The 27833-nt window shown below is 44.6% G+C and overlaps 3 protein-coding genes and 1 non-coding gene across 7 annotated transcripts in view; 1 reads left to right on the forward strand and 3 right to left on the reverse strand.

Annotated features, from left to right (window-relative positions):
* Positions 1-3176: 3176 nt before the first annotated feature.
* LOC138962872 (trafficking protein particle complex subunit 3-like) lies at positions 3177-7502 on the reverse strand. The gene is made up of 4 exons (XM_070334842.1): positions 7376-7502; positions 6238-6335; positions 4696-4978; positions 3177-4201 (listed from the first exon to the last, which is right to left on the reverse strand). The coding sequence occupies exons 1-4, from the start codon at positions 7415-7417 to the stop codon at positions 4082-4084; spliced, it is 543 nt and encodes a 180-aa protein (XP_070190943.1). The 5' UTR covers positions 7418-7502; the 3' UTR covers positions 3177-4081.
* Positions 7503-7557: 55 nt separating this feature from the next.
* On the forward strand, positions 7558-21039 carry LOC138962871 (osteopetrosis-associated transmembrane protein 1-like). Of its 4 annotated transcripts, none has more exons than XM_070334839.1 (9): positions 7558-7738; positions 11031-11274; positions 12686-12791; positions 14712-14848; positions 15685-15816; positions 16216-16381; positions 16749-16929; positions 18560-18584; positions 19209-21039. In XM_070334839.1, the coding sequence occupies exons 1-8, from the start codon at positions 7638-7640 to the stop codon at positions 18570-18572; spliced, it is 1080 nt and encodes a 359-aa protein (XP_070190940.1). In that variant the 5' UTR covers positions 7558-7637; the 3' UTR covers positions 18573-18584; positions 19209-21039. The 4 variants fall into 4 exon arrangements, with proteins under 4 accessions (XP_070190940.1, XP_070190942.1, XP_070190941.1 ...); XM_070334841.1 differs by having other exon boundaries at positions 7559-7738; positions 16749-16935; XM_070334840.1 differs by having other exon boundaries at positions 7559-7738; positions 16749-16935; positions 18560-21039.
* Positions 21040-21145: 106 nt separating this feature from the next.
* The window catches only part of LOC138962867 (synaptonemal complex protein 1-like), a 33640-nt gene continuing 26952 nt past the window's right edge, over positions 21146-27833 (reverse strand). The window contains exon 31 of the mRNA XM_070334832.1: positions 21146-21497. The gene's annotated coding sequence lies outside the window, so the exon portion shown is untranslated. The remainder of the gene's footprint in view (positions 21498-27833) is intronic.
* On the reverse strand, positions 27437-27555 carry LOC138963337 (5S ribosomal RNA). The gene has a single exon (XR_011454802.1). It is a non-coding gene; the product is annotated as a 5S ribosomal RNA (ribosomal RNA).

The following is a 27833-nucleotide window of genomic DNA, read 5'->3' on the forward strand; positions in this document are numbered from 1 at the left end:
AAAAAATAAAGAAATGTTGCTGTGACTTATCTTAAAATGTCTCCAAGATGGTCATACTGTAGTATTTGTTTCTGTAATGTCACTTGGTTTTCCTAACTTTATAGGGCCGTTAGGTCAAGGTTCTAGTTGATTTCTTACTGAATTAAACATTCCAAAAATGTAATCTTTCTTGTTTTTGTTTTATTCTTGATTGGAATGTTAGCAGTCTATCTGTTTAGGATTTCCAGAAAATGAATAGTTTGCTGCACGAGCTGTTCTAGATTTGCAAAAGATAACAAATCTAACACATGCATCTGGCCGTATGGCAATTGAGTGGCGTGTTTTCTTTATTTCTGTATCCCATCCCTGTAGTAAAATGAGAATTATTATGCTAACAAAGGGTTCTGGTTCTTTGAATTATATGTGTGCGTGTGTGGGTGTGAGTGCGAGTGTGTGTCTTTCTCTCTGTATGTGTCTGTGAGTGATTGTGAGTGTGTGTAGGTGTGTGTATTATATGCTCACATTCGTGTGGAAAAGAAAGAAAAATAAGAAAAGCATGAAAAAGATATATGTAGCTGAAAACATCAAATTTCCATGAACAACAAAGATTTTGCATTCTCTTTTTTAATCTGTACCCCAAAATTTTAAAACAAGCAATGCAAAGACGTGACGCAAGTCAAAACAAAACAAATACAATGTCCTGCATTTTGACGCAAGTCAAAACAAAACAAATACAATGTCCTGCATTCTTGATGTGGTTTCTTAACATCATGGCCTTATCCAAACAGCTAGAAATAAATATGTATACTCAAACACACTGTTCAAGTACATTAGCCTTACTGGGTTTTTTCGGAATGTACAAATTACGGCTAAAAAGATGTCAACAAGAGAGAAATGAAGGACATTTTTGCTTTAATGTTGGTAATTCATTATACACATCAGCGTGAGGGCAAACAGTGGAAATAATCTAGTAATCAAATCAAAGAAGGCAACAAAAATCACAGTGTAATCTCTCTCTCTCTCTCTCTCTCTCTCTCTCTCTCTCTCTCTCTCTCTCTCTCTCTCTCTCTCTCTCTCTCTCTCTCTCTCTCTCTCTCTCTCTCTCTCTCAACCAAACACATACTAAAACACACCGAACTGGTTAACACTGTCTCAAGAAAACAGCACACATGACTTTTCCTAGCAGCTACAGACTCTTGAAATGTTAATCAAACAAAATCAAATGAACCAAATGATCACTCATGCTTGATACTAGAAAAACCTACTTTTCTTAAAATAACCTATATCAAAATCTGTTGACAAAACACAGAGTATTCTGCCAAAGCCTAGCATGTCAATTTTGCAGTCACGTTTTGGTAAGCACTACTCATCTAAGTGCTGAATTTCGGACTTCTTCAAAAGAAGAACCAGTCAAAGTAAAATGATGTGATTTGACAGCTACCTAGGAACATCCACATTGCTTCTCTGTCATCACTTTCAAACAAGTATGTGACACTGATAGTACCTTTTCTTCTTCTTCTTCTTCTGCGTTCGTGGGCTGAAACTCCCACGTACACTCGTGTTTTTTGCACGAGTGGAATTTTACGTGTATGACCGTTTTTTCGCCGTTTTCGGAGGAGCTGATAGTACCAATAGTTCAAACACATGCAAATGAATGCAGCTTACGCACAGTCTGAAAAACAAATCTTGATCACATACACTCTTTCTTATAAACAAGTGTTCATACAAATATAAATATACACAGAATAATCCCCAAAAAACTTTCAATCAACACAATGTTTTTAATGTATGCTTAAAGTCTAAACTCTCAATCGTACTTCACGCCATGGATGGTGGCACGCCCAGTTTTTTCCACCGCAGGAACAACACCCAATTCGTTCCCCCGCACGCGGAAGCAAAATTGTTATCTCGCAAAGGAATTGCCCTGTGAAGGTACGTTGTGGCAAATCACATTATTAAGTATAGATATTCTGAAGCAGAATTGCCTAGGCTATATGTATAATATGTAATTTATGTCTTGTTGTGTACTCGTGAACAGTGGCGTTCGATTTTCTGCCGAAGTCCGTGAAAATTAAACAGAGAGGTCTCAATTTCGTACAAATTAACCAAGAACTACCATTCAAAGCACTATTTTAATACTCACAGTTTAATCTTCGATACCTTGCAGCCTTGTATGCGCGTTTTTGGGCACCAGCATCGTGGATAAGCTGCTCTAATCTAGCGTTATTTTGTGGTACTCGATTCTCAGTGGGTAAGGTCCCCCGCAGACACCAGATAAGGTCCCCCGCATTTTTGACCAAGCTGCGGGGATCTTACCCCGTCAAATTTCACTGTTGTTCTTTGAACCGATCGTGAGTCTAAACTAAGGTAAGCTTAAACTTAAAAATGAAGAGCAGTATCCACAAGTAGCTTGACTTTGACCAGCAAAAAGATGTAAGCCCTTCTGTTGACCGTGCTTTGTGTTATTTCATCATTTTTAACGTGGGAGACAGTGTTTCTGACTTGTCTTGATGACATTTCTTCTTTTATGTAGTACACGAGAGTGTAAATGGTAAGACAACTAGCTGATCCAATGCAAAATAAAGTACCGAACAGTATGATATAAACTTCAATACTAGAAAGTCTGGTTATCTACTATTTTAAGGCATTAATTTGGAGACACCTACCATGTTGTTCGTCTTGCGGGGGAACGAATTGGGTGTTGTTCCTGCGGTGGAAAAAACTAGGCGTGCCACCATCCACGGCGTGTATTTGTCTACAGCTGAACTGCATAGCTTTCTTTACATTCTTCAGAATAAGTGACAATGGAACAAATGTGTCCAACAAATGTTTAAAGGGAGGTAACTACGCTATTGCACAATTTCACATAACCAGGGGGCCAGGTGCATGGGCTTACTTGCCTGAGACTTGATTTAGTGTCCAACTTGAAGTTACCTCCCTTCCCATGTAAATGACAGGGCACATCACTGCAGACCTGTTTAGGCCACACACAACAAATAGTCTGTTTACGGTATCCCGACCGACCCTATTTTTTTCGCGCGACCCTAGACTTTTTGGGGGGCATTTGGGGGAGAATTTTTTTTAAAAAATTGAATTTTTTTTCTTAAAAAAAGGCTTTGTTTTTTGGCAAAAAAATCACGACCTACCGACCGTATTTTTTTCTGCCTATGTTACCGTAAACAGACTAATTTTTGTTGTTGGCCTTAGCCTTTTGGTTTTACCTCGGATAACACCATCCTTCAACTTGGGCTCATACCAAAGCTCAACAGCCCGGATGGTTTCTGTACAGAGTGGGAATCATCTTCCTGAATCAATTTCGCAGATCGACAACACAGGTGGCAGTTACAAAATGAAAACAGAACAGAAATTCTCACTGCAAAGAAAACAGCCTGGCTGCAAATGTTTTGTATTTGTCTAAATGGAAGTTTGCACTTATCCAGGGCTAACAACTTTCCTGTTCTGGCCGGAAATCCGGTTTTTGAACACTTTGAAAACCGGCAAATGTTTCTTAAAGTAAAACTTTGTTCTTTGTCCCTACAAGATAATAAAAATACAACCTCAGCTTCTATGGGTGGGGAGGGGGGGGAGGGGGGCCGCCGTAGACCCTGGCCTTTTCATGTTTTTCACTTTTTGGGGGTGTTAGCCCTGCTTATCCTGTACATAAGCCTTGACAGAGTAAGTGTGATTTATAACATGGTCTTCACAAGAACAAATTTACCATTAACATGAGCAGTAACCATTGCTGTTATATTAGCGCTTTGCAAAAGTCAAGACCAAAATACTCAGATCAGCCACTCACCCTAGCTCTGCAGTGCACTTACTCCCCTTTGATGGAAAATGGAAACATCTAACGAACTGATTTGTGGAAAATGTGACATGCAGAGTACTGTATATCTATGTCAGAGATTGTATCCCATCCTACTTCCAGTCTAATCTTCTTCCACGGGTTCAAAATACTCAAGTTAGCTCTGCAGTGCACTTACTTACTTCCCTTTGATGGAAAATGGAAACATTTAAACAAACTGATTTGTGAAAATATGACATGCAGAGTCTTGTTGTATATCTATGTCAGAGATTGTATCCCATCACTCCTACTCTAAGTCTAATCTTCCCCGACGGGTACTGCATCTTCCAGGCGTTTAATGAACTTGAGTCGAACCTCGGTGATGTTGTCTCCCTTTAAGTGATCTTGGACAAACTTCACATCAACATCCATCTGAATCTGTAGAGAAAAAAAAATCAGAGCATTAAAGCTGGCAAAAATAGTTGATTTCTATTAGGAAATATTTAAAATACCTCAGGAAAATAATTTGGAGCTCCAATAAGTCATCTCTGGTTGGCTAGGGGTGTAAACAACTTGTTGACAGAGTAGGTTGAGTAACATTTAAAGTCATTTTACAAAGCCACTAAAAAAAGTCTCAAGAAGAGCTTGAGAGGTTATATATTACAATGATGTTCCACAATAGATTTCACTTCTTTCCACAATGGAATCCCCCTTTTAAGACCTAAAAAAATCTGAGAAAATCAGGTCTTAAATAGGAGGGAGTCTTAAAATGGGGGTAAATTTACAGAGGTTATGAACAGAAAGTCTGAGAAAACAAGGTCTTAAAAGAGAGGGAGTCTCAAATTGGGGTGCCTTCAAAGGGGGGGTTCCACAGTGTACTCTAATTCTTAAAAAGCAAAGTCCAAGTCAAAGCAAAATAAAATACTACAAACCATTTCCAGCGCTCCCTTCAAGACGCCACACAGGATGTTGGAGTAGTTAAGTGAGTCATGGCCCTCCGGCAGCTCCACAAAGTCGGTCAGCGGGTTGTTCTCCAGCAACAGGGAGAACTCGTCTCCGGCAGGGCTCCAGTTGCTCACCACTGGAGTAATGCCCAGGTACATCTTGAAGGCCACCTTTGAGATCACGTCCGCAACATCTCTGAAGTCGTTGCAACGCCCGGAATTGGCCCGAGCCAGAAAGTCTTCTATGATTCTGACGCCAATGTTGTATCCCCTGAAGCAAGTTCAATGGCAGTTAGCACTTGCAGCCGCAGTACGTTTCTTTGTTCATAATTATAACGTCGCGTAAGGCGAAATTACTATATTTAGTCAAGCTGTCGAACTCACGGAATGAAACTGAACGCACTGTAGTTTTTCACAAAGACAGTACAGCTTCGTCAATCCCCGCGAGAAGGAAATCGCTCACCTTCCACGTGCAAAACGCAGTGAAATGAACACGCCAGAATAGCGCGGCAGCGTATTGTGCTGAGCAGCAAAGCGCGCTTTTCAGTATTCTTGTTAACTTTCTGAGCTTGTTTTGAATACAACCTATCATATCTATTATGTTTTTGGAATCAGGAAATGATAAAGAATAAGATGAAATCATTTTTGGATCGATTTCTTAAATTTTTATCGTAAGACTAATTAATCCATTTTCGTTAATTGTGATCACATTTTAAGAGTAAACATGACATATGTATATATTTTTAGATTCAGAATATGATGAAGAATACGATGCAATCAATTTTAAGTCTGTTTGCGAAAAATCGATTTTAATGACAACTTTAATGAGCAAACTCATTAATTTATTTTTAAGCCTCCAAGCTGAAATACAATACCAAAGTCCGGGCTTTGTCGAAGATTACTTGACCAAAATTTCAACCAATTTGGTTTAAAAATGAGAGCGTGACAGTGCCGCCTCAACTTTCACGAAAAGCCGGATATGACGTCATCAAAGCTATTTATCAAAAAAATGAAAAATATGTCTGGAGATACCATACTCAGGATCTCTCATGTCAAGTTTCATGAAGATCAGTCCAGTAGTTTTCTCTGAATCGCTCTACACACACACACAGACACACATACACCACAACCCTCGTCTCGATTCCCCCCTCTACGTTAAAACATTTAGTCAAAACTTGACTAAATGTAATTACTTAAAAAAACAAACTGCCATACACGTTTGGAAACGAAAGAAGGGTGTGTGTGTGTGTGCTCATATGTGTGTGTGCTCATGAATCTCTGTGTGTGCGTGTGTAACTTATAAAAGACAAAGTGTGTGTGTGTGCACCTCTCTCACTCCCACTGTAGTGTAGGCATGTGTGTGCTTCCCTCCCCCTCACCCACACTCTCTCATCGCATATAATACGTGTTTGTGTCTGTCTGCATATCCAGTCTCTCCATGTCAGGAACTTGAAGTGTAATGTGTAACCCATAACTGTGCAACTAAGACTAACAACAGTAACTTAGTGACTGAGTAACACACTAGCTTACATCTTTTCCAGCTGTTTGTTGACTTCATCATCATTTTCATAGTCTTTCATCAGCTGTGCCACCAGTGCTCCATATGTCAAAGTAAACAGCTCTCCATTCTGGAACACACAAAACATGAAGAAACAGTGAGCAGCGTAGACAATAAACAGTTCATCACATTCGTTTTTTGAAATCAACGTCCTTATCTAAAGCACTGGATAACTCCAGTATTAATCCTATGCTATGTTATTGTTACTCAACAGGCGAAGATGGCAACCTACACCACAATGGTCAGGCCCACCCTGGAGTATGCTGCAACAGTATGGGACCCCCACCTTGTCTTGAACAGGAAAAGGCTCCACTTGAAAAGGTCCAGTGACGAGCAGCTAGGTATGTGTTCAACAACTACACAGACAGGAACCCTGGCTCCGTTACCACTATGCTCAACAAACTCAACTGGGACAGCCTGGAGACCCGCCGTCAAAGCATGCGACTAGTGATGTTGTACAAAATCAAAAACTCACTAGTAGCCATCGCCGCAGCGGCGTACACCTCTCCCTCTGACCCTCGAACACGGGGAGCTGGCCGGCTGCACCAGGAGTACGCCCTCCACCCAGGCCTTTCAAACACATTTTTCCCCCACACCATCTCCGAATGGAATAAGTTACCAACATTAATATCATCGGCCCCCTCCCTGGAGTCGTTTCACTCCCACTCCCCAGTGACTCAACCGCAGGACTATGAGAGTGAGACGTTCGCAAGAACCCAGTACTCTACAGAAGAAGAAGAAGAAGAAGAAGAAGAAGAACTAGTTTTCATGCACACAAGTTACAACAGCACCTTCACCCCCCCCCCCCCCCCCCCCCCCCCTCAAGATCTGTATACATGTATAAGGTGGCTGTCTAAGAAAAAACGGAAGAAGAAGAAGAGAGAGAGAGAGAGAGAGAGAGAGAGAGAGAGAGAGAGAGAGAGAGAGAGAGAGAGACAGACAGACAGACAGAGAGAGAGAGACAGACAGGCATACAGAGAGAGAGAGAGAGACACACAGACAGACAGACAGACAGACAGAGAGAGAGAGTTTATTGACTGCAAACCAAAACACATCAATCCGAAAATCCAGTGTTACCAATCACATTAAGTTTAACCAAAGTCGACTGACCACTTTCCTTGGATCGCCTGTCCGTGCAGCTTGCCTGGACATCTTGCAGGGATAAGAGAGATGACGCGAAAAATACAATGAGGTGGGACGACCAAAGTGGAAGTTTTGATACGGGAGATAACTCTTGTACCGGAAGTGTTGTGAATTTGTTTTAGTTTTTCGGGATTGCGGCAAAAAGACCACTAAAGTCACATGCTGTTTACCACATGACCAAAACAGTTCGCTTTCATTGCTGGGAAATTTCCCTACTGAAGTTTCAGTCATGATTGCACGAGTATTCATCTTTGCGGTAGCAATTGTAGCTGCCATTTCAGAGGATGAAATTAAAGCGAAGCAGCAGTCGTCCGTGGCAGAGACATCCAGGTATGTATTTTTGGAGCGAAGAAACAATCTCTTCTGGTAAAATATAATGAGTTGTTCTTCAGTGTGACAGAAAGGGGGAAAACTGGTCAAAATTCAAATTTTATCTTAAGTTTTGTTTTTGAAATATAGCTTTTCATAAAGCAGAATTACTGTAGTATCTGATTAACAAAAGAAAAAAATCACTGGTTCAAATGGTTCTTACATAATCTAACTTTTAAAGCTGGTTGCTGTGTGTCTTTTTGTGTAAGAACTAAGATGACGATAGGATCCGGATCCGAAACGGCAGCACGAACTGAGACGGGAATTGCGGAGAATGTTCTTTGCCACTCGAGTCGTGTCATAGGGTACTTTTGGAATAGCAAATTTGATAGGATTCTTTAAAAAAAAAATCGGCGGAAAACATATCCTATGAGTATCTATGAGGCATCGAGGATCCTCCCTGTCTGGGCAGTTGAGCTTATTTCCGGCCCTACCATACATTTCCTTGCAGATCTGCAGTCGCGTTGTGAAAGTAACTAAGACACTAAGTGTCATTGGAAGATTCTTCTTAGTCAATGATCGAAGCACCGTAAGTTCTATGCCGACAGAAGTCACTTTGGGACAACATGACGATTGACTTTATTTATGAGCCCAAAGGCAACGATATCGACAAGAATGTATGCATTTGACATTAAATGAAACATACATAGTCAGTTTGCAACTCACCAGATCTGCCAAAGAGCCTTCACTCGTGAAAAACAATGATTTTTATCAGACCGGTATCGGAAACATCTCTTGGTATTACCTGCGTTCCTCCCTCCGTGTCGACATGACGGCGCACATTTGTTTGTTTGTGGCTGTTAATCGCATAACAACACAGTTGAAAATATCATCAATGTGTGGCGTGTAATCTCCGAATCAGTTCGTTATCTGCGTTCCGATGGTTATTCAGTGTGAGTGGAGTTACTTTGAATCGAAAGTCGAGGGTAACCTGCGTTCCATGTGTGACGGCGTGAACTAATTTGATTGTAATATTTTATACAAGAAGTAAATTTCATTGATTCTGGCTCAGTCTTATAGATTTTGTATGCAGTGTTTTGGTAGTGTATCTGCTTTTTTACTTTGAAGTTCATTTGCCTTTTGGAGTGTACGGCTTACGCTGATCAAAGTGAGGTACCCTAAGTCTGACATCAGTCGTATGCAGGTTACGCCTCGGAACACACTCGCATTTCACAAAGACAACAATAAATGGCAACATTTAAACAAATGCTTCAGTTTTATTAGATATTATTTAAACAAAAACAGCACAGACACGATTGTTATCAACAATACAGAACGTGAGGTTAGTCGGCAAAAACGCTCCTTGTGTGCGTTCTTGTTTTGGGTCGCCATTTTTGCTAGCATTTTCACAGTAAATTTTGATTTTACCATATTTATTGAATGAGCATGGTATTTTCTTTGATTGTGGTGATTTTACTATCTCTCTGTCATGTACTGGATGCTTTGTGGCCTGGAGTTTCTCCTCTATACTGTATTAAAACATGCGTCCGTGTGAGGTGACTCCCACTTGTTAACAGTAGCAAAGAACAACTCAAAAACAAATCTCTTCTTCATGAAAAGAGTCTGTTTCTTCTTCCTTCTTCACATCATCATCATGGAGTCCATCAAGATTGAAGTCTTACCTTGGGACCTTAATTTACTTGTATTCAATGTTTTCTGTGTGTGTGTGTCACTGTGTGTGTGTGTGTCCTGACTCCTGTATTCCGTATACTGTTGGTGTGTCTGTCTGTCGGTGTGTCCTGGCTCCTGTTTTCCGTATTGTGTGTGTGTGTGTGGTGTAAGCGTTAATAGGTGTGTGCATGTTGGAACTTGGAGGGAAGGATCACATTTTCCCCACTCAAATGGTGATGTCTTTTGTTCTTGTTCATTTTGTTCAACTTAAAAAGCTATGAGTGAATCATTTATACATTCTTAATTTGGAATACACATTAAACAGAAAATTTGCAGAAGCTAGGGCACAATTTGAGCAGCCAGAAGCTAATATACTAATTAAGACATGCATTAAGACGTGTGTGTTGACCATGCACTAGCCGTGACTGCAGTGTAAAGTATTGACCTGATCATGCACTAGCTGTGACTGTAGTGTAAAGTGTGTGTTGACCATACACTAGCTGTGACTAGTGTAAAGTGTGTGTTGACCATGCACTAGCTGTGACTGTAGTGTAAAGTGTGTGTTGACCATGCACTAGCTGTGACTGCAAATGAGGGTAGTTGCCCTGTACAGGGATTACCTCAATAAAGTTAAGAAGAAGATTAAGATTAAATGCAGATAAACTAAATGACTATTTTTGAGTCACTTGAGAAAAAGTGACTCTATGTAATCGGTCAGTGTTAGTCTGTCCGGCCGGCCGGCCGTCCGGCCGGCCGTCCGGCCGGCCGTCCGGCCGGCCGTCCGTAGACACCACCTTAACGTTGGACTTTTCTCGGAAACTATCAAAGCGATCGGGCTCATATTTTGTTTAGTCGTGACCTCCAATGACCTCTACACTTTAACGATGGTTTCGTTGACCTTTGACCTTTTTCAAGGTCACAGGTCAGCGTCAAAGGAAAAATTAGACATTTTATATCTTTTCTCGGAAACTATCAAAGCGATCGGGCTCATATTTTGTTTAGTCGTGACCTCCAATGACCTCTACACTTTAACGATGGTTTCGTTGACCTTTGACCTTTTTCAAGGTCACAGGTCAGCGTCAAAGGAAAAATTAGACATTTTATATCTTTGACAAAGTTCATCGGATGTGATTGAAACTTTGTAGGATTATTCTTTACATCAAAGTATTTACATCTGTAGCCTTTTACGAACGTTATCAGAAAAACAAGGGAGATAACTAGCCTTTTCTGTTCGGCAACACACAACTTAACGTTGGGCTTTTCTCGGAAACTATAAAAGTGACCGGGCTCAAATTTTATGTGAACGTGACTCATTGTGTTGTGAATAGCAATTTCTTCCTGTCCATCTGATGCCTCATATAATATTCAGAACTGCGAAAGTGACTCGATCGAGCGTTTGCTCTTCTTGTTTACATTTTAGAGGAAGTTTAATTTTTAAATCATTTAACTTTTAAGATTAGAACATTTAATTTGTTATCAAATACATTTTCTACAATGTGTTAAGTAATGTTATCATTGACCAACTGGTCTGTCTTTTGTCAATGTCAGTTTTGTGTTTATGAAGAAAACTTATTCTCAGTTTACTAACTTACAGTTACACTCACAGTTAGTTGATTTTTTTCTGTGTGTTCTTTCTACACAGGCCAAGCTATGAACAAAAGATGGAGATCCTGCTTGATGGTGCTCTATCACATTGGTACAATCTGCCCGGCAACAACACTCCCATGAGCAACGTGACAGACCCTTGTGATTCCATCCTGCATCACTTTGCCTTGGCTGGGGGCAACTTTACCAAATGCTTGTTGGATCATGCACGTCCGTTCCGCATGTGTGAAAAGTGTGTGACAGACTACACTCGTTTTGTACACTTGTATGACGATCTGCAGGTAAGTTCTTTATGGTAGTGGTAGTATTTCATTTGTTGTAATGAAAGTATGGAATATTTATTATTATACTGATAATTAAGGCATAATGGTATTCACAGGTACAGATTGGTGTATTTCATGGAGTTTTTTTTACTCTGGTACCAGGAAAAATATATAAGCACCATGTATTTTCTGTTGATTTTCTTAACTGGGGTTAACCATACGATTACCATGTCTTTTTGTGTGCACATTATTTCTTGTGATCAGAATATTGCTGTCAAGTACTATTTAATTTGTGTTTTAAAATTGATTGTCTACAATATAAGATTTTATTTATTTATTTACGAGGATTTATATCGCGCACGTATCTCACCACACAAGGCGACTCGAGGCGCATGTTACCCATTAATGCAGTGTGAGATGGAATTTTTTACACAATATATCACGCATTCATATCGGCCAGTAGATCAACAGCCTATAGACGCTGCATCCACCTTTCACGGCCTATTATTCCAGGTCACACGGGTATTTTGGTGGACATTTTTATCTACAGAAGAACTCTTTGGCCTGCTAGCCAACATAAACGTGCACAGTGACTGCAGTGTAAAGTGTGTGTTGACCATGCTCTAGCTGTGACTGCAGTGTAAAGTGTGTGTTGACCAGACTGACTGTAGTGTAAAGTGTGTGTTGACCATGCTCTAGCTGTGACTGCAGTGTAAAGTGTGTGTTGACCATGCTCTAGCTGTGACTGCAGTGTAAAGTGTGTGTTGACCATGCTCTAGCTGTGACTGTAGTGTAAAGTGTGTGTTGACCTTGCTCTAGCTGTGACTGTAGTGTAAAGTGTGTGTTGACCATGCTCTAGCTGTGACTGTAGTGTAAAGTGTGTGTTGACCATGCACTAGCTGTGACTGTAGTGTAAAGTGTGTGTTGACCTTGCTCTAGCTGTGACTGACGTAGTGTAAAGTGTGTGTTGACCTTGCTCTAGCTGTGACTGCAGTGTAAAGTGTGTGTTGACCATGCTCAAGCTGTGACTGCAGTGTAAAGACGTGTGAGTTGACCATGCACTAGCTGTGACTGCAGTTTAAAGTGTGTGTTGACCATGCTCTAGCTGTGACTGCAGTGTTAAGTGTGTGTTGACCATGCTCTAGCTGTGACTGCAGTGTAAAGTGTGTGTTGACCATGCACTAGCTGTGACTGCAATGTAAAGTGTGTGTTGACCATGCACTAGCTGTGACTGCAGTGTTAAGTGTGTGTTGACCATGCTCTGGCTGTGACTGCAGTGTAAAGTGTGTGTTGACCATGCTCTAGCTGTGACTGCAGTGTAAAGTGTGTGTTGGCCATGCTCTAGCTGTGACTGCAGTGTAAAGTGTGTGTTGGCCATGCATTAGCTGTGACTGCAGTGTAAAGTGTGTGTTGACCATGCTCTGTGCAGGGTGATGAGCGGTGTTCACACGTTCTGCTGCTGGCGGACAGGGTGCAGGTGGTCACCTCCACCTACAGGAACTTCAAGACTACCTGGGCTTCAGCTTTCTGTGACAGTGAGTGTTGAAGTACAGTGGAACCCCCCTTTTAAGACCTTCACAAATCTGAGAAAATCAGGTCTTAAAAAGGAGGGAGTCTTAAAATGGGGGTAAATTTACAATCAATCAATCAATGACGCTTATATCGCGCATATTCCGTGGGTACAGTTCTAGGCGCTCTGCAGTGATGCCGTGTGAGATGAAATTTTATACGGCCAGTAATTGCAGCCATTTTGGCGCATATTTACCTTTCACGGCCTATTATTCCAAGTCACACGGGTATAGGTAGACAATTATTAACTGTGCCTAAGCAATTTTGCCAGGAAAGCCCCTTTGGCAATCGTGGGATCTTTAACGTGCACACCCAATGTAGTGTACACGGGGGGGGGGGGGGGGGGGAGTTCGGACACCGAAGAGAGTCTGCACACAAAGTTGACTCTGAAATAAATTTCCGCCGAACCTGGGATCGAACTCACGCTGACAGCGGCCAACTGAATACAAATCCAGCGCGCTACCAACTGAGCTATATCCCCGCCCAGAGGTTAGGCCCCCCCAAAAAAATAGTCTGTTTACGGTAACCCGACCGACCCTATTTTTTTCGCGCGACCCTAGACTTTTTTTTGGCATTTGGGGGAAAAAAAATCTTTTGTTTTTTTTTGCCAAATAACCTAAAAATATGTTTTTTTGGAGAAAAAATAATCCCGACCTACCGAGCCTATTTCTTGGGCCTATGTTACCGACCCTATTTCTTGGGCCTATGTTACCGTAAACAGACCTATTCCTTTTTGGCCTTATGAACAGAGGGTCTTAGAAAAAGAGGAAGTCTTAAATAGTTAAATTCAGGGGTCTTAAAAGAGGGGTTCCACTGTATTTGTCTGCCTGAAAATTGTCTTTGTCTGTCAGGACCCTTCTATGCAAGGACATGCACCTCCAATAAAGGTCACTATGTGAATTCCCTTTGTCTGTTAACTTTAACCACAAATGCATCATAACGAATACACACTGTGAACAGAAGAATATATAGGGACAGCTATCAATTAAGTTGACGCACCTCGGACAGTGAGACTGATAGAGCGTTCAGCACACAAGCGCGAAAGGAGCGACTCGGGAACTAACAAGTCGGATACACACCCTCAATGCTCAAGAACTCACAAGAAACTCTTAAATTATAAATCTACGTGGGTTTTTTTTTGCACAACAGTTAGTCTGTGCATCTCATGCAGATTTATTAACAGGTATCAGGGGCAACCGTCACTGTTCATTCCAAGCTAGCATTGGAAAGTCACAGTCCCCTTCTTTTTCCTTCCTGGGTCTTGCAGAGAGCACCAGAAAGTGTGCAAAAGGGAGAAAAATAGTGTGTGGAATATACACTTTTAACGTAACTTGTGGAAGTGATACTAGAGCAAGACCTGTCAATTAAATTAATGCTTACAAACAAATTTGGAAAAGAATCGAATCCGTCCAGAAAAGGCAGCTGAGACTGGCCTTGCATGCTTTTGATTATATATATATACATACATGTTTTTAAAGTGTTTCATCATTTTCCTTTGAGTTTGACAAAATGCTTGTGCCATAATGAAAAAAATAAAGCCATATTTGTACTGTACTTCCTCTCTCAGCCTAAGCAGGAGGAAGGTGAGTGACAAAATGGTGTGTTAAAAATTGGAGAGAGAGAAGGGGATTCTTAGCGCTAGCAAGTGTTTTTACAGTCAGTCTCTGATTTCAAGTTGTCACTGGTTATGAATATTATGAGCTTTCAAATTATAGTATTGTCTGTATGTTGTTGGTTTTTGTTGTTGCAACATTTCATCAGGGGTTGACGGGCTTGGTCGTCTGTCAAAGTCAACAGGAGATTTGCTTACATACCCTGCCTGGATGAACAAATTTTGCCGTTATTAATGTGGTAGATTTTAACATGTCAATCGCCTGTGCTTTCAGAATGCTATGACTTTATAGACGTTAACTCCACAAGTGGAAAAGTCAGCTTCAACTTCACAGCAGATGTGCGGATGCTTCAGGAAATGCAAACCAACGTTACTGACTGCTTTCTTGACAATGCAAAGTGCTTCATACCGGTAAGTCATTTTCACCAGTTCCTCTGTGTTTTCTGAACATTGCAAGCATAACTGTAAGTTACTTTTACCGCCTATCAGGTGCTTTCTGAACATTGCAAGCATAACTGTAAGTTACTTTTACCGCCTATCAGGTGCTTTCTGAACATTGCAAGCATAACTGTAAGTTAGTTTTACCGCCTATCAGGTGCTTTCTCAGCAATGTGAACATCAGACCAGTAAGTTAGTCCTACATTAGTTACATCATTTTGATTTCCCTTGCAGTTTAGCTGTAGGGCTAGTTATTAAATCATGGAAGGTAAGAATTTTCTTTTCGGATTTCCATGAAAGCAACAAAAATAAATAAAAAATGCATGTCAATGTAAACTGTACATGCGCCTGTAACTAACTTCTTTTTTTTAAGCCAGGTGAGAGGGACAAAATAGTGTTTGTCTTTACATGCACAATATATCTTTCACCAGAGGGGGTTAAATAAATATTTACAAGGCCAAACTGCTTCACCTTCTAGGGGCGTATTGCCCAAACCCCCACCAGGGGACCTTCACGGCTATTGGACCCCCGGCGTCATTTATTTCCCTGAAACTCTTTCTTCCATGAATGGATTGCCTGGATGATTCAGAAAATAAAAGTGTGTGTGTGTGTGTGTGTGTTTCAGGCAAATGACACAGGAAAGAACATCAGCTCAGTGTGTACAGTGTGTGTGTGTGTTTCAGGCAAATGACACAGGAAAGAACATCAGCTCAGTGTGTACAGTGTGTGTGTGTGTGTGTGTTTCAGGCAAATGACACAGGAAAGAACATCAGCTCAGTGTGTACAGTGTGTGTGTGTGTGTGTTTCAGGCAAATGACACAGGAAAGAACATCAGCTCAGTGTGTACAGTGTGCAGAAGTGTCTACCAAGAGATGAACAAGAAGTACGTGGAACTGAAGACCAAGAATGGGGGGCACATGTGCATGGACTTGGTTGACATGGTATGTCTATTTTGAGGATAACAATACAGTGGACCTCCTCCACTCCTCCCCCCCCCCCTCCCCCCCCCTCCCCCATTTTTTTGTTTTGTTTGTACAGCCAGTTTATCAGTCACATTATGGGATTTCTAAAGCTAAAGAAAAAGAGAACTTCATTTAACAGAGATGCAAGATGGAAGTGCTTGTATTTTGCAACTTTCATGCATGATCAGAAGAATCTGATATAAATGATAAAGAACAATTTGATCTTTCCGCCACATGAATCGTACATTTTTCATTTAGTTTGACTCCAAATATTCCATTGTTATGTTACCTTCAAGTCTTATAGACTCTGTATACCAACATTTTACTAACGAACTGCAGGAAACTTTCATGTTTTCTTTCTGTGTTTGTGTATTACAGATGAACTACACTCGCTTGATGTGGTCCAATCGTTTCCAGTGCAGTCGACCGATGCCCAGCTCTGTTTCTGTGATCATCATCTGTGTTGTTGCTTGCCTTGCTGTTTTCTCGTTTTACGCCAGCATGCCCTTCTTGGCCAACATCAGAAAACCTAATATATTCAAAGGTAGAGACTGTTTGGTACTTTTAGTTTTGTGATCATAGACTCTGTTTAGGTACGGTCGAGAGATCAGAAGCAGAGTACATTTAACAACTTGGTTTCTTCATAACAATAACGACACTTTATCGAATACACATACATGAAAATCTAAAATGTTCTTCTGGCGCATCTAACCTGTCTCACTTCCACATTTATGATATATAGTCATGGTCTAGGATTTTGTGTGTGTTCTTCTTGCTAAAGCCAAATGACATTTTCTATGAGGGGGGTAAAGGAGTGATATTTAGATTCTTATTCTGAAAAGCAACGACCATTCCATCAATAAAATAAAACCAAAGACTTTAATCTAGAAACTCAGGTAACTTGTTTGCAGCCAAGCGCATTGATGCGGCTCACAGTCACTACGGGGCTATAAGGGAGGACATAGCAGATAGAAGCCTTCCTGAGATTGCCAGATCGTCCAACGAATCCATGGATGCACGACGCAGAATGAACAGTCAGCAGCCCATGGATGGCAACGGTGTTTCAAGTCCAAGAGCCATTACTGGGACCAGGTAAAGGTAGGAAGTTTTTGCGTTTAATCACCTGAAAATCCAAGGCAACTTTCCTAGTTTTTATAAGGGTCCCCGGAAAGGACCTGTTTACCAGTACGATTTGGGCGTATTTTGTACGCCAAATTATTATCAGTACGCAAATACGCGACACACGCACAAAATACGCATAAGAAAAAGTCTAGAATACGTTTTCCGGTGTTGGTGTGCTGATTACGGGATGGTACAACTGATACCGGTTTCGGTCGAAGGGAGATAACTATGACAGCGAGTCTTCAGCTGTGGAAACCTTGTTCAGTTGTTGGCACGTGCGATCGTCTGGACAATCGTGGCAAAATGAAGCGGTAAAATGTGCCAGTTTCGGATGACTGTACCAAGTCTAAACAGCAGAAGCAGCAGATTTTCTTGGAGAAATATAAGAAAGAGCCAGGAATTGTGGAGTCTACTATGGGAAAAACGACACTGCAGTTCCAAAACTCACATGGACAAGGTTGCTGCAAAGAAATCCGCTGAAAGCTGCCAAGGAATTATTAAGTTCATTCCCGCAAAGCAAATCCTGCCAGAAGAAAAGGCTGTAGTCCGTGCTGAAGCAATGTTTTCTGAGATGATTGTAAAAATGAACTTGCCACTGTCAACCGCAGATGTTATTTCACGAACTTCATCTTTTCATTATCAATCTGCTTGGAAGACACTGGTTATAATGTTATAAACTGACAGGTAAATAAAATTGTTTTATCCCTGTTGTATCGGAAGGAGTTAAATTCTGAAGATGTTCACAAGACATGCTATTCTTACACAAACACGTTTGCACCCACGGCGTACGTTTTGCCTAGCCCATATGGCTTTGCTTGCAAAGTACACCAACTTTTTGAAAAAGTACTCTTGCCTCAGGTTTAGGGTAAACAGGTCTGAAATACAGTCCTGCATGTAAAATCCCACTCGTGCAGGATGGGGGAGTTTCAAGCCCATCAACGAAGAAGATAAGGAAAGAAACATCTGTAGTCTTGAGTGTTCTTTGTTCTTTTATTTTGTACATTTTAGAGTTAGGCATCCAGGTACAGGCCCCTGCGTGATGTGTATGTTTGTAATTTTCCTAATGTTTTGGTTTAAAATTGGGGCCTGGTTGCTCATTTCATAGAACACTGGACTCATGATCCTAGGGTCACGGGCTCAAATCCAGGCCGGAACAGACATGGGTCAACTTTATGTGCAGACTCACAGACGATATCCATGTCCCATCCTGGTGTCACCACTGCCAAAAGTGCAGGTGGCTGATTACACATAAACACACCTGGGTAGCGCGACTCTCGTTGCTAGCTAACACCACTGGGAGGAAGCAACCCGAATAAGTTGCTCAAAGCATCAGTTATTTGTCAGAATGTTATTTGGTTTGAACTGTTTGATCAGGTTTATGGTACATGTATACCCATAGAGCATACTCCCCCTTACTTCTCGCATATCACCCTTGACCTAGCCCTTTTTTTGAAGGACAAAGTCACAGTGTGAGGCTGTGTTGATTGAGATAATTAATCATCTTTTCTGTACTGGGCTTGTCATGATAGCAAATTAATGAACAGTCCTACATTTGTAAGCTGACAGGGTGGTAATAGTATTTTTTGTTTTTGTGTTTCAGGGAACCGGGATAACACTGTGTCACTGTGAGTGTACATGCGAGTGTGTGTGTGTGCGTGCATGCGTGCATGTGTTTGTCTGTGAGTTATACAACAGAATCTCCGTGATGACAATAATGCTGTACATTCCTTCTGACCCTGTTGACACATGCGTACATGTTCACTGTCTCAGCCATGACACACAGACCTCCATGTATACAATTGTGATGATATATGAAAATGCAATGATTATTGTCAGTCAACGGGTCTAATGTTCATGTGTTTTTGCAAACATATCATGTTGCCACGTTTGTGGAATGGCATGATTTAATTTGATTGTAGTCTTTAAATTGTGGACCATCCGTGCATACATTTTGACACAAGTGATGTATAATGAAAGTATTTAATGTAGACGTCATAACATGTATTTCCGTATAACTGGTGTGCTTGTACGTTGTCATTATGAGTTCAGATGATGGTGCTTATAAGTGATAGTCTTAAGTGAGAGACTTTAAATTAAACTAGACTGTGTTGTTCGTGTGTTTTTTTGTGTGTTTATTTGTTCTTCTACAGGAGTCGATTATGGCTATAGCCGTTATCTTTAGGGGGTATGCACTGTGCTGTTTAACACTTTCTACCCCACCTATGTTGACCAATTTTTTTTTTACCAAGACCAGCTGTGCTGCAGCAGCTCTGTCACTCAGAATTGTAGTAACTGTGCAGTAACTGTGTATCAACGCGCTGGAATGCAGGCGTTAGATCGACGTTACACAGGAAGCGACTGGAGCCAACAGTTTGAGTGGATATATCCGTACCAGGTCAGATAGAGACATATGAGTGGGTACGGATATATCCGTACATGTGAGACAATGAGTTAAGAAGTTTTTCGTAACCTGCATGTGTGTGTATAACTTGAGGCGAGGAAGCTTGAGTGTATACTGCTAGTTTAAGTGAATGTATGTTTATACTATGCTGTCCAGTGTTGTTTTAAATTAATGCTGTTGATCAGTGTGTTGATGCGTGTGTTCGTGTATATGGCTGGATTGAAATGTTCCTTAACCACAATGTCATCACAAATTCCCAACCTTGGGCAATTAAAGATTCTGTATTCTGATGCAAAAAGTCTCCTGGGTGGGCAAAACTTGGTTCGAAACAAAGCATAATTGTAACACTGCCGTTATCTTGGCAATCAGTTAATGTATTTGCTAGAATTCATAGTTCAACAGGGTGCAGCAATTATCTGGTTTTGAGAGGGCGTCAAGTCACTGATGATGATAACGAAGTTTCAAATGGAAGTGCATCTTGAGTTATGGTAATTCAGTCTGCCAACGAACATGCACTTTCCTACTCAAAATTACAAATTTAGCAAGGCGAATTGCTTTTGTTTTGTTTTACATATTGTAATTCAATCAAGTTTGCGTTTTAATGAAACAGATCCTGTGATTGGTCAGAATGCCCAAACTCATTAAAAATTACCGGTCATTAATTGTCGATAACCACTCGCTAAAAAATCCATTAACAACCTGCTGGCAAGGCGCATTGATACAGCCTCAAATAGTCTCGGTTAGCTTTGAGGGTCATTTTACAAGTAAGAAATATGAAGGCCAACGAAATACCGAGACCATAAGGTATGCGAAGTGATGACGTCGAATACGTGACGTAAGTTGATGCATGAATTCTTCTGGACTACGTCAGTCAATTCCAAAGATCGCTTTTGTGATGAAAAGAATTTGTTTTAGAGTTTGCTGTCCAGAAACCCGTCAAAAAAGAAAGGAAAATGTGTGTGAAAGAAAACAAAACAGGAGCAGAGTGATGCGATAGGAATACAGAGACATATTTCTTGGGACTTGACCCTTGCAGGTAGGTGGACTGAAAGTAGTGTGTGAACAGAACAGAACCAATTCTGTCTGTTTACAACCGCATGAAAGCAGGAAAGAGATCGTCATCAGATTGAATTACAATGACATTAACATGCTTCCATTTGAAACTTCTCGGTCTCCATCGTGGATTGACCCCCTCCCAAAGTCTAATTGAAGCCCTCCGTCGCTTCGCTCCGTCGGGCTTCAATTAGCTTTTGTCGGGCGTCAATCCCCGATGAAGACCTCGAAGTTTCAAATGGAAGCATGTTAATGTGTAATTATACTCCAATCAGTTTGCTCTTTGTGAATTTTTTGTTTGCTTGTTCTTCAGACTTTTTTTCATTGCTTGGGAATGAAAAATGTGTACTTATTCTTGATGGAAGCAAGTTGTTCCTCGCTTAGGAATTTAGACTGCTCTGTCGAAGAGTAACTTCTAGCTTCTTGGGTGATCTATGTATGTGTTTTTATGTGTGAGAGCTGATTAGGATGAGTTAAGTCCATATTTTGATATTTGTTTGTGATTTGTACATTTTTTTTATTCTGTTGTTGCTTATTTGAAACTGGGTACATGTACATGTTAATTATGTTTTGTATATCATGATAAAAGTGTTCCATTAAATACAATTAAAAATGTCTCAATATTACGTCATGTTGGTGTGTGTATGCAAATAATCAATATAAAATTAACTCTACCTGCTAATATTGTGAAAAACTCATTACTTAATTTACACATGATGCATTCTAAACCCGTTTTCAAATGTTAAATAACTTTATTTTTAATAAAAATCAGTAATGCAACAGTTTCTGAAAAACAAAAACTAGCACAAAACACAGCTGTAAATCCCTTCCTAATGTTGAGTCGAACTTTCCTTCTCTGTCACAATAAACTTCAGCACAGAAAATATTACTTGATTTTCTTATACCTAGTACTGGATCCTCTGCAATCATTTTAATAACAGGCATTACATTCAGCCAGTGACTTCATGTACACGACATATATTCTAATTTTATGAGTAACTTGGTTTCATCAAGGTTAAATAATGTCCGGAACTGTCTTTCAAATGTAAATTCAAATCATGGAAACATAGTCATTGCTGCAGAATGTAAGGCTTCTTTTTAAGCCTACTGTCTATATGATACTTACCGAGACAGTACTATTCTTGCACATTATCTATTATAGGCCGAAAAAATTGGACAAAACGCTGAGTGGGTACAATTATCTCCCATAACCATGCGCCACCGTGGATCCCAAGCACTGTCCGAGTGCTTCCCCCTTACAGGATGTAGGTGGCGCGTCCTCTTTCTTTATGAGCTGCAGACCCTCAAAAAGCCCATAACATATCAAGAGGGGAGGCGGGAGGGAAACTCTAATAGTACTGTCTCGGTAAGTATCATATAGACAGTAGGCTTAAAAAGAAGCCTTACAGTCAATATAACACTTACCTCGACAGTACTATTCTTGCACAGAATACCAGAGTGGTGTGAGGGTGATATGTAGAGTATTAAACTCCTTAATCAAAATCACTTAAATCCAAGGATTAAGATACCCAGGCAATTTTCGAACAGTACTACCGTAAAAGAAAATATACCCAAGAAACATACCTTAGACTGACGTGACCATGCTAGCAACCACTGCTGTGTGGTGAACTCAATGTCAAAGTCCAGGCCACTCAAAGCTTGAATACCACTGAGTCTACGGCAAGTGGCTAAAGCGATGAGGAACAATTAGTCTTAAAAATCAGCAACTTGATACTGATGCCTGCCAGGGGTTCAAACTCATTGCTACGCAGGAGTTTGAGGACCAGAAAGACATCCCCCTTGGGAAATGAAACCCGAGGTTTAGACACCGCTGCATTGCTAATACCCGAAAGGACATTAGCGATGAGGGAGGACCTGATCAAGTGTTCAGTTCTGCGACCAGTAGCGGCCGCAATCGTGGAAGCGATGGCAGATCTGTATCCAAGAAGAGTCTTAGAAGAAAGACTCTTCTTTTGATACACTTCCACCAGGAAGTTGGCCAAGTCCTGTGTTGAGGGATAAAGCGGCTTTATCCCCTTGGACAAGGCGAAGGTGGCCCAAGCTCTCCAGCGTAAGTCGTAGAGCTGATTAGTTGATCGCCTCTTAGCGTTCAAGGAAAACTCTACTGAACTCTTGTGCAATCCTAGTGCAAGCAGTTTGGAGCGCACAAGAGCCATGCGGTCAAGCACAGACTCTCTGGACGTGGATGAGGGAGGCATGATCGAGGCTGGAGCAGACCTCCCCCGTCCAGATCCAGAGGTAGAGGGTCTACGTGGGTGAGACCGCGAAGATCTGGAAACCACGGAGCTGTTGGCCAGTAAGGCGCGACCAAAATCAGTCTTGGTCGTTCCTGCAGATATTTTGCCAGCACCCTCGGAATCAGAGATGTCGGGGGATAGGCGTAAGCATCGAGGAGCCTCCACAAGAGAGTGAATGCGTCCAAGTGGAACGCATTCATGTCTCGAAAGGGGCTGACGTACCTGGGAAGCCGAGCGCTGAATCGAGTTACGAACAGATCGATCAGAGGACGGTCCCACCTTGCCCACAGACGCTGTAGAACGTTGTGAGCGATGGTCCATTCTGTGGAGAGAACCTGATCGCCCCGACTGAGAATGTCGGCCAGGGCGTTCAGTTTCCCCGGAACGAACTGGACTGACATCCGGACCTGATTGGTCTGGCACCAGAGCAGAATCTCCTCCGCCAACAGGGAGAGGGACCGAGAATTGGTGCCCCCCTGGTGGCGAAGGTAAGCTAAGCATGTGGTGTTGTTGTCCCCGTTGAAAATCAGAGGGGCCAAGGACAGGCCGAATGGGAGGGCCCGAAACTCGAACACCGTGCCCTCCCAAACGAACCGGAGCAGATGTCGGTACCCCGGGGCCACCAGGATGTGGAAGTAAGCATCCTGGAGGTCCCAGACATGGCCCAATCGTTTGGCCGGATGGCCAACCGGACCGACGAAGGGGTTTCCATCTTGAACTTGCACCTGTGAAGGTACAAGTTCAAGGTGGAGAGGTCCAACACCGGCCTGAACCGGCCGTCCTTTTTGGGGACGGTGAACAGGCGGGAGCAGAACCCCAGAGAAGGCTGAGAAAGGGGGTAGACCGCCTTCTCGACCAACGAGTTCACCTCGTCCTGAAGAGCCTGCCATCTGGCAGGCTCTCGAGGAGGGGGGAACGTCCAAGGTAGAGCGGACAATGGAGGTTGTGACGACAGCGGTAGAGAAAACCCCGACCACACCACCCTCAAGAAAAACTGGTTGGAGACCAGTCTGCCCCACATGCCGCGGGCCCGAAAAAAGGGAACCGACGGACGAAAGAGGGGCAACTTGAGGGGGCGTCAACGTAGGGCCGGGACTCACTGAAAATTCTGCTGGCGGGCAGGCGCAGGCTTGCGACCACCCCCCCTGGTGGTGCTGCTTCCCCTTACCTGTCTGAGCACCCTTCGTCTTGCTTGGGAACGCAACAGGCGCCTAAGAGGAGGAAGAAGGAGGCAGTGAAACTGGCTTCTTCTTCTTCTTCTGAGGCTGGGAGCTGGAGGTGACTGTAGCACTTCTCTTACTCCCCGCCGCCGTCGCCGAAGCAGCGAGGCCAACCATCAGAGAATCAGTGTTCCTCTGGCGTGTGGACTCCACCACAGAACGAACAGTGTCCGGATGAAAGAGGGAAGAAGGCTGAGGAAACGTGTTCCTCAGACTCTTCCTCATATCCGGAGGCACTATAGAAGTAGGCAGAAAATGATCACGGAACAGGGCCAATAAAGTGGACCCGTGTTCCAATGGCCAATTCTGCCGCAGACGTCACGCACGATCGCACGGCATGCAAAGCCCGATCCACTCGAACCGTGTCAAGGACCCGAGTGGAATCGGACTCTGCCCGATCGGGAGGGTCCAACAGTGTGGACAGCGTGCTCATCCATGTCAAGGCCTGTGAATGGGCCTCGACTGTGGAAGAAACGGTGGCCTCAAGATTGTGGAACGAAGCAGAGCTCAGTTCCACCTTCTTGACCGAAGGCACCTCCCCAACGAACACATCACCGTCAGCCCCACCCTAAACACTCGAAGTCTGGAAAGGGAGAGTTCGAGAGTCAAAGGGAAAAGGGAGGGACGAAACAGATTGGACACGAGGAAACAGTGGAGGTGCGCCTCCCGAAGGAAAGCATGGCACTGAACCCGCGTCCTCCCGAGGAACATAGGTCGCGTTTGCACGTGAATCTGTACTCCTCAGGCGATGTGCTGCCGCTTCCACCGTGGCACTTAGACTAGGGTGGAACGCGAATTGCCGGCGGCCGGATCGTTCATAAAACGAGCCGCCGGCAGACGCGGCGTGAGCCTCCCGCGCCCGGGCCGAAGCGGACTCAAAGGACGAGAGGGCGTCTCAGGGAAGGACGTCCTGAAACTGTTCAAACGTCCTTCTAGCTGTGCGAGGACGAGCCTCCTGCCTCTCGTCCTCAGACCCCGGGTCCACGTCCTGTGTGTCAACACTAGACGACAGACGCTTAAGAGAGGCATCCGTGACGTCAAGACGCCGCGTGATGTCTGTCATGTACTGTTGGAAAGTACGAAGCATAGCTTCGGAAGTTCCATCAGAAACCGGCAAGGGTAGAGGTTCAGTGTTAACCTCAGGGCGACCCTGATCCTCCTCCCTATCGTCCTCCGACTCACTCTCCTCTTCACTTCCCGACAACTCCTCAAAAGCAGGAGTGTAGGGAGCTTGAGGGGGAAGAGCCGAAAGCGATGAAGCAGGCTGTGAAGAAACGCCCACAGAAGCAAGAGGCCGCGAAGACCCCTGCCCCAAAGACGAAACGTCTCCAGCAGCCGAAGGGGGAGAAAAACAACAACCCTGCGACTGTTGGGTCAGCCCAGCCAACGAACCCCCGCCATTTATAGACTGAACAGGAACCCATCGGGTCTGATCAGAAAAGAAATGGTCCGGTCCGGTCGGGGGTGCCGATCCGGTCCGGTGGTCCGGTCCGGTGCCGTACCATCCGGAGGTCCCGTTCAGCACCGAACCATCGTACCCACAGAAGTGTTCGGGTGGTTAGGTCCGGACGTGGACATACCGTACCATCCGGACCCGTAGGTCCGGTGGTCCGGTATGGTCCGGTTCGGTGCCAGACCATCCAGACCAACAGAGGTGGTCGGGTGGTCCCGCACCGGACCATCCGGACCCGTAGGTCCGGACCCGTAGGTCCGGTACCATCCGGAGGTCCTGTTCGGCACCGAACCATCCGTACGCACAGAAGTGTTCGGGTGGTTCGGTCCGGGCGTGGACGTACCGTACCATCCGGACCCGTAGGTCCGGTTCGGTGCCAGACCATCCGGACCAACAGAGGTGGTCGGGTGGTCCGGACCGGTCCGGAAGGGTGGTCCGGTGTTCCGGTCCGGTGTTCCGGTCCGGTCCCGTACCATCCGGAGGTCCCGTTCGGTACCGAACCATCCGTACCCACAGAAGTGTTCGGGTGGCTCGGTCCGGACGTGGACACACCGTACCATCCGGACCCGTAAGTCCGGTATGGTCCGGTTCGGTGCCAGACCATCCGGACCAACAGAGGTGGTCGGGTGGTCCGGTCCGGACCGGACCACCGGTCCAGCACCGGACCATCCGGACCCGTAGGTCCGGTCCGGTCCCGCACCATCCGGAGGTCCCGTTCGGCACCGAACCACCCGTACCCACAGAAGTGTTCGGGTGGCTCGGTCCGGACGTGGACATACCGTACCATCCGGACCCGTAGGTCCGGTTCGGTGCCAGACCATCCGGACCAACAGAGGTGGTCGGGTGGTCCGGACCGATCCGGTAGGGTGGTCCGGTGTTCCGGTCCTGTGGTCCGGTCCCATACCATCCGGAGGTCCCGTACGGCACCGAACCATCCGTACCCACTGAAGTGTTCGGTCCGGACGTGGACCTACCGTACCATCCGGACCCGTAGGTCCGGTGGTCCGGTATGGTCCGGTTCGGTGACAGACCATCCGGACCAACAGAGGTGGTCGGGTGGTCCGGTACCGGACCATCCGAACCCGTAGATTCGGTCCGGTCCCGTACCATCCGGAGGTCCCGTTCGGTACCGAACCATCCGTACCCACAGAAGTGTTCGGGTGGCTCGGTCCGGACGTGGACATACCGTACCATCCGGACCCGTAGGTCCGGCATGGTCCGGTTCGGTGCCAGACCACCCGGACCAACAGAGGTGGTCGAGTGGTCCGGTCCCGACCGGACCACTGGTCCGGTACCGTACCCTCCGGACCCGTAGGTCCGGTGTGTTCCGGTTCGGTGCCAGACCACCCAGACCAACAGAGGTGGTCGGGTGGTCCGGTCCCGACCGAAACACTGGTCCCGTACCGTACCATCCGGACCCGTAGGTCCGGGGGGTCCGGCAAGGGCCAGAGGTACTGTCCCGCACCGGACCCTAAGGTCCGGTACGGTCCCGTACCATGGGTCCCGTCCGGACCAAACCCGGAGGTCAAGTCCAGTCGGGACCCGTGGGTCCGGTTCGATCCCGACCCGTAAGCCTGGAACGTTCCGGACCCTTGGTCCGGACCATCCGTCACCCGAACACCAGACGCTAAGGAATGGCGTGGGGTCAAGACGGTCCGGTCGGAGGTGTCGGTCTGAGCAACAGAAACAATGTTCCCGTCGCCCTGACCATTCGATAGAAGTACCACGTTCTGTCGAACACCTCCACGTCCAGTAACTAGTCGGCCGGAGCGTTTCAAGAGGGACAGCCACCAGTCACACGGACGTCAGAGGGAACCGTAGTAGCAGTGGTCGTAGGCACGAAGCCTGAAACCCCTGCCCCCACAGGACCGCCCTGAACGGGGTCAATTCGCATCCCAACCCCAGCGGGGAGGGAATTCAGAGACCCCGTCATCTCCTCCGATCTCCCCCCCCAGGAGGCCGAAACTACTGTCAAAACAGCAGCAGACGACCCAGCGAGGGAGTTCAGAGGAGGACCCGTGTCCCTCCTGGCTTCCACAGCGGTGGAAACCGAGGAGGGCACAGGAGAGGCACCGGAAAAGGAAGATTTTAATGCCAACTGCACCCGGTGTTCCCAGGCGGTCACCCATCCAAGTACTAACCGGGCCCGACGTTGCTTAACTTCGGTGGTCGGACGAGAACCGGTGTTTTCAACGTGGTATGGCCGTTGGCTGTCAAAACCTGAGTCTCTCCAGTAGCCCCTAGATCGGATTCACCAACCCCCAAAGAGGGTTGGGAATCGACCTGCCCCCGGATTCGAGCCAGGGGGGAGAAGGAAACCTTCCCCCCAGGCTTGAAACCGGGAGGAGCTGAAGCCTGAGACTGAGGGCCGGACAACGGCGTCGAAGGGGGGGAAGCCTGTTCCACTGAAGGAGAAGGAGAAAGAAGCTTTTTCTTTCCCCTCGACCTTCCCCGAACCTTCGACGGCGCAGCCCCGCCCGAAGTCCCAG

This window comes from Littorina saxatilis, linkage group LG3 (genome assembly GCF_037325665.1).
Source record: "Littorina saxatilis isolate snail1 linkage group LG3, US_GU_Lsax_2.0, whole genome shotgun sequence".
NCBI lineage: Eukaryota > Metazoa > Mollusca > Gastropoda > Littorinimorpha > Littorinidae > Littorina > Littorina saxatilis.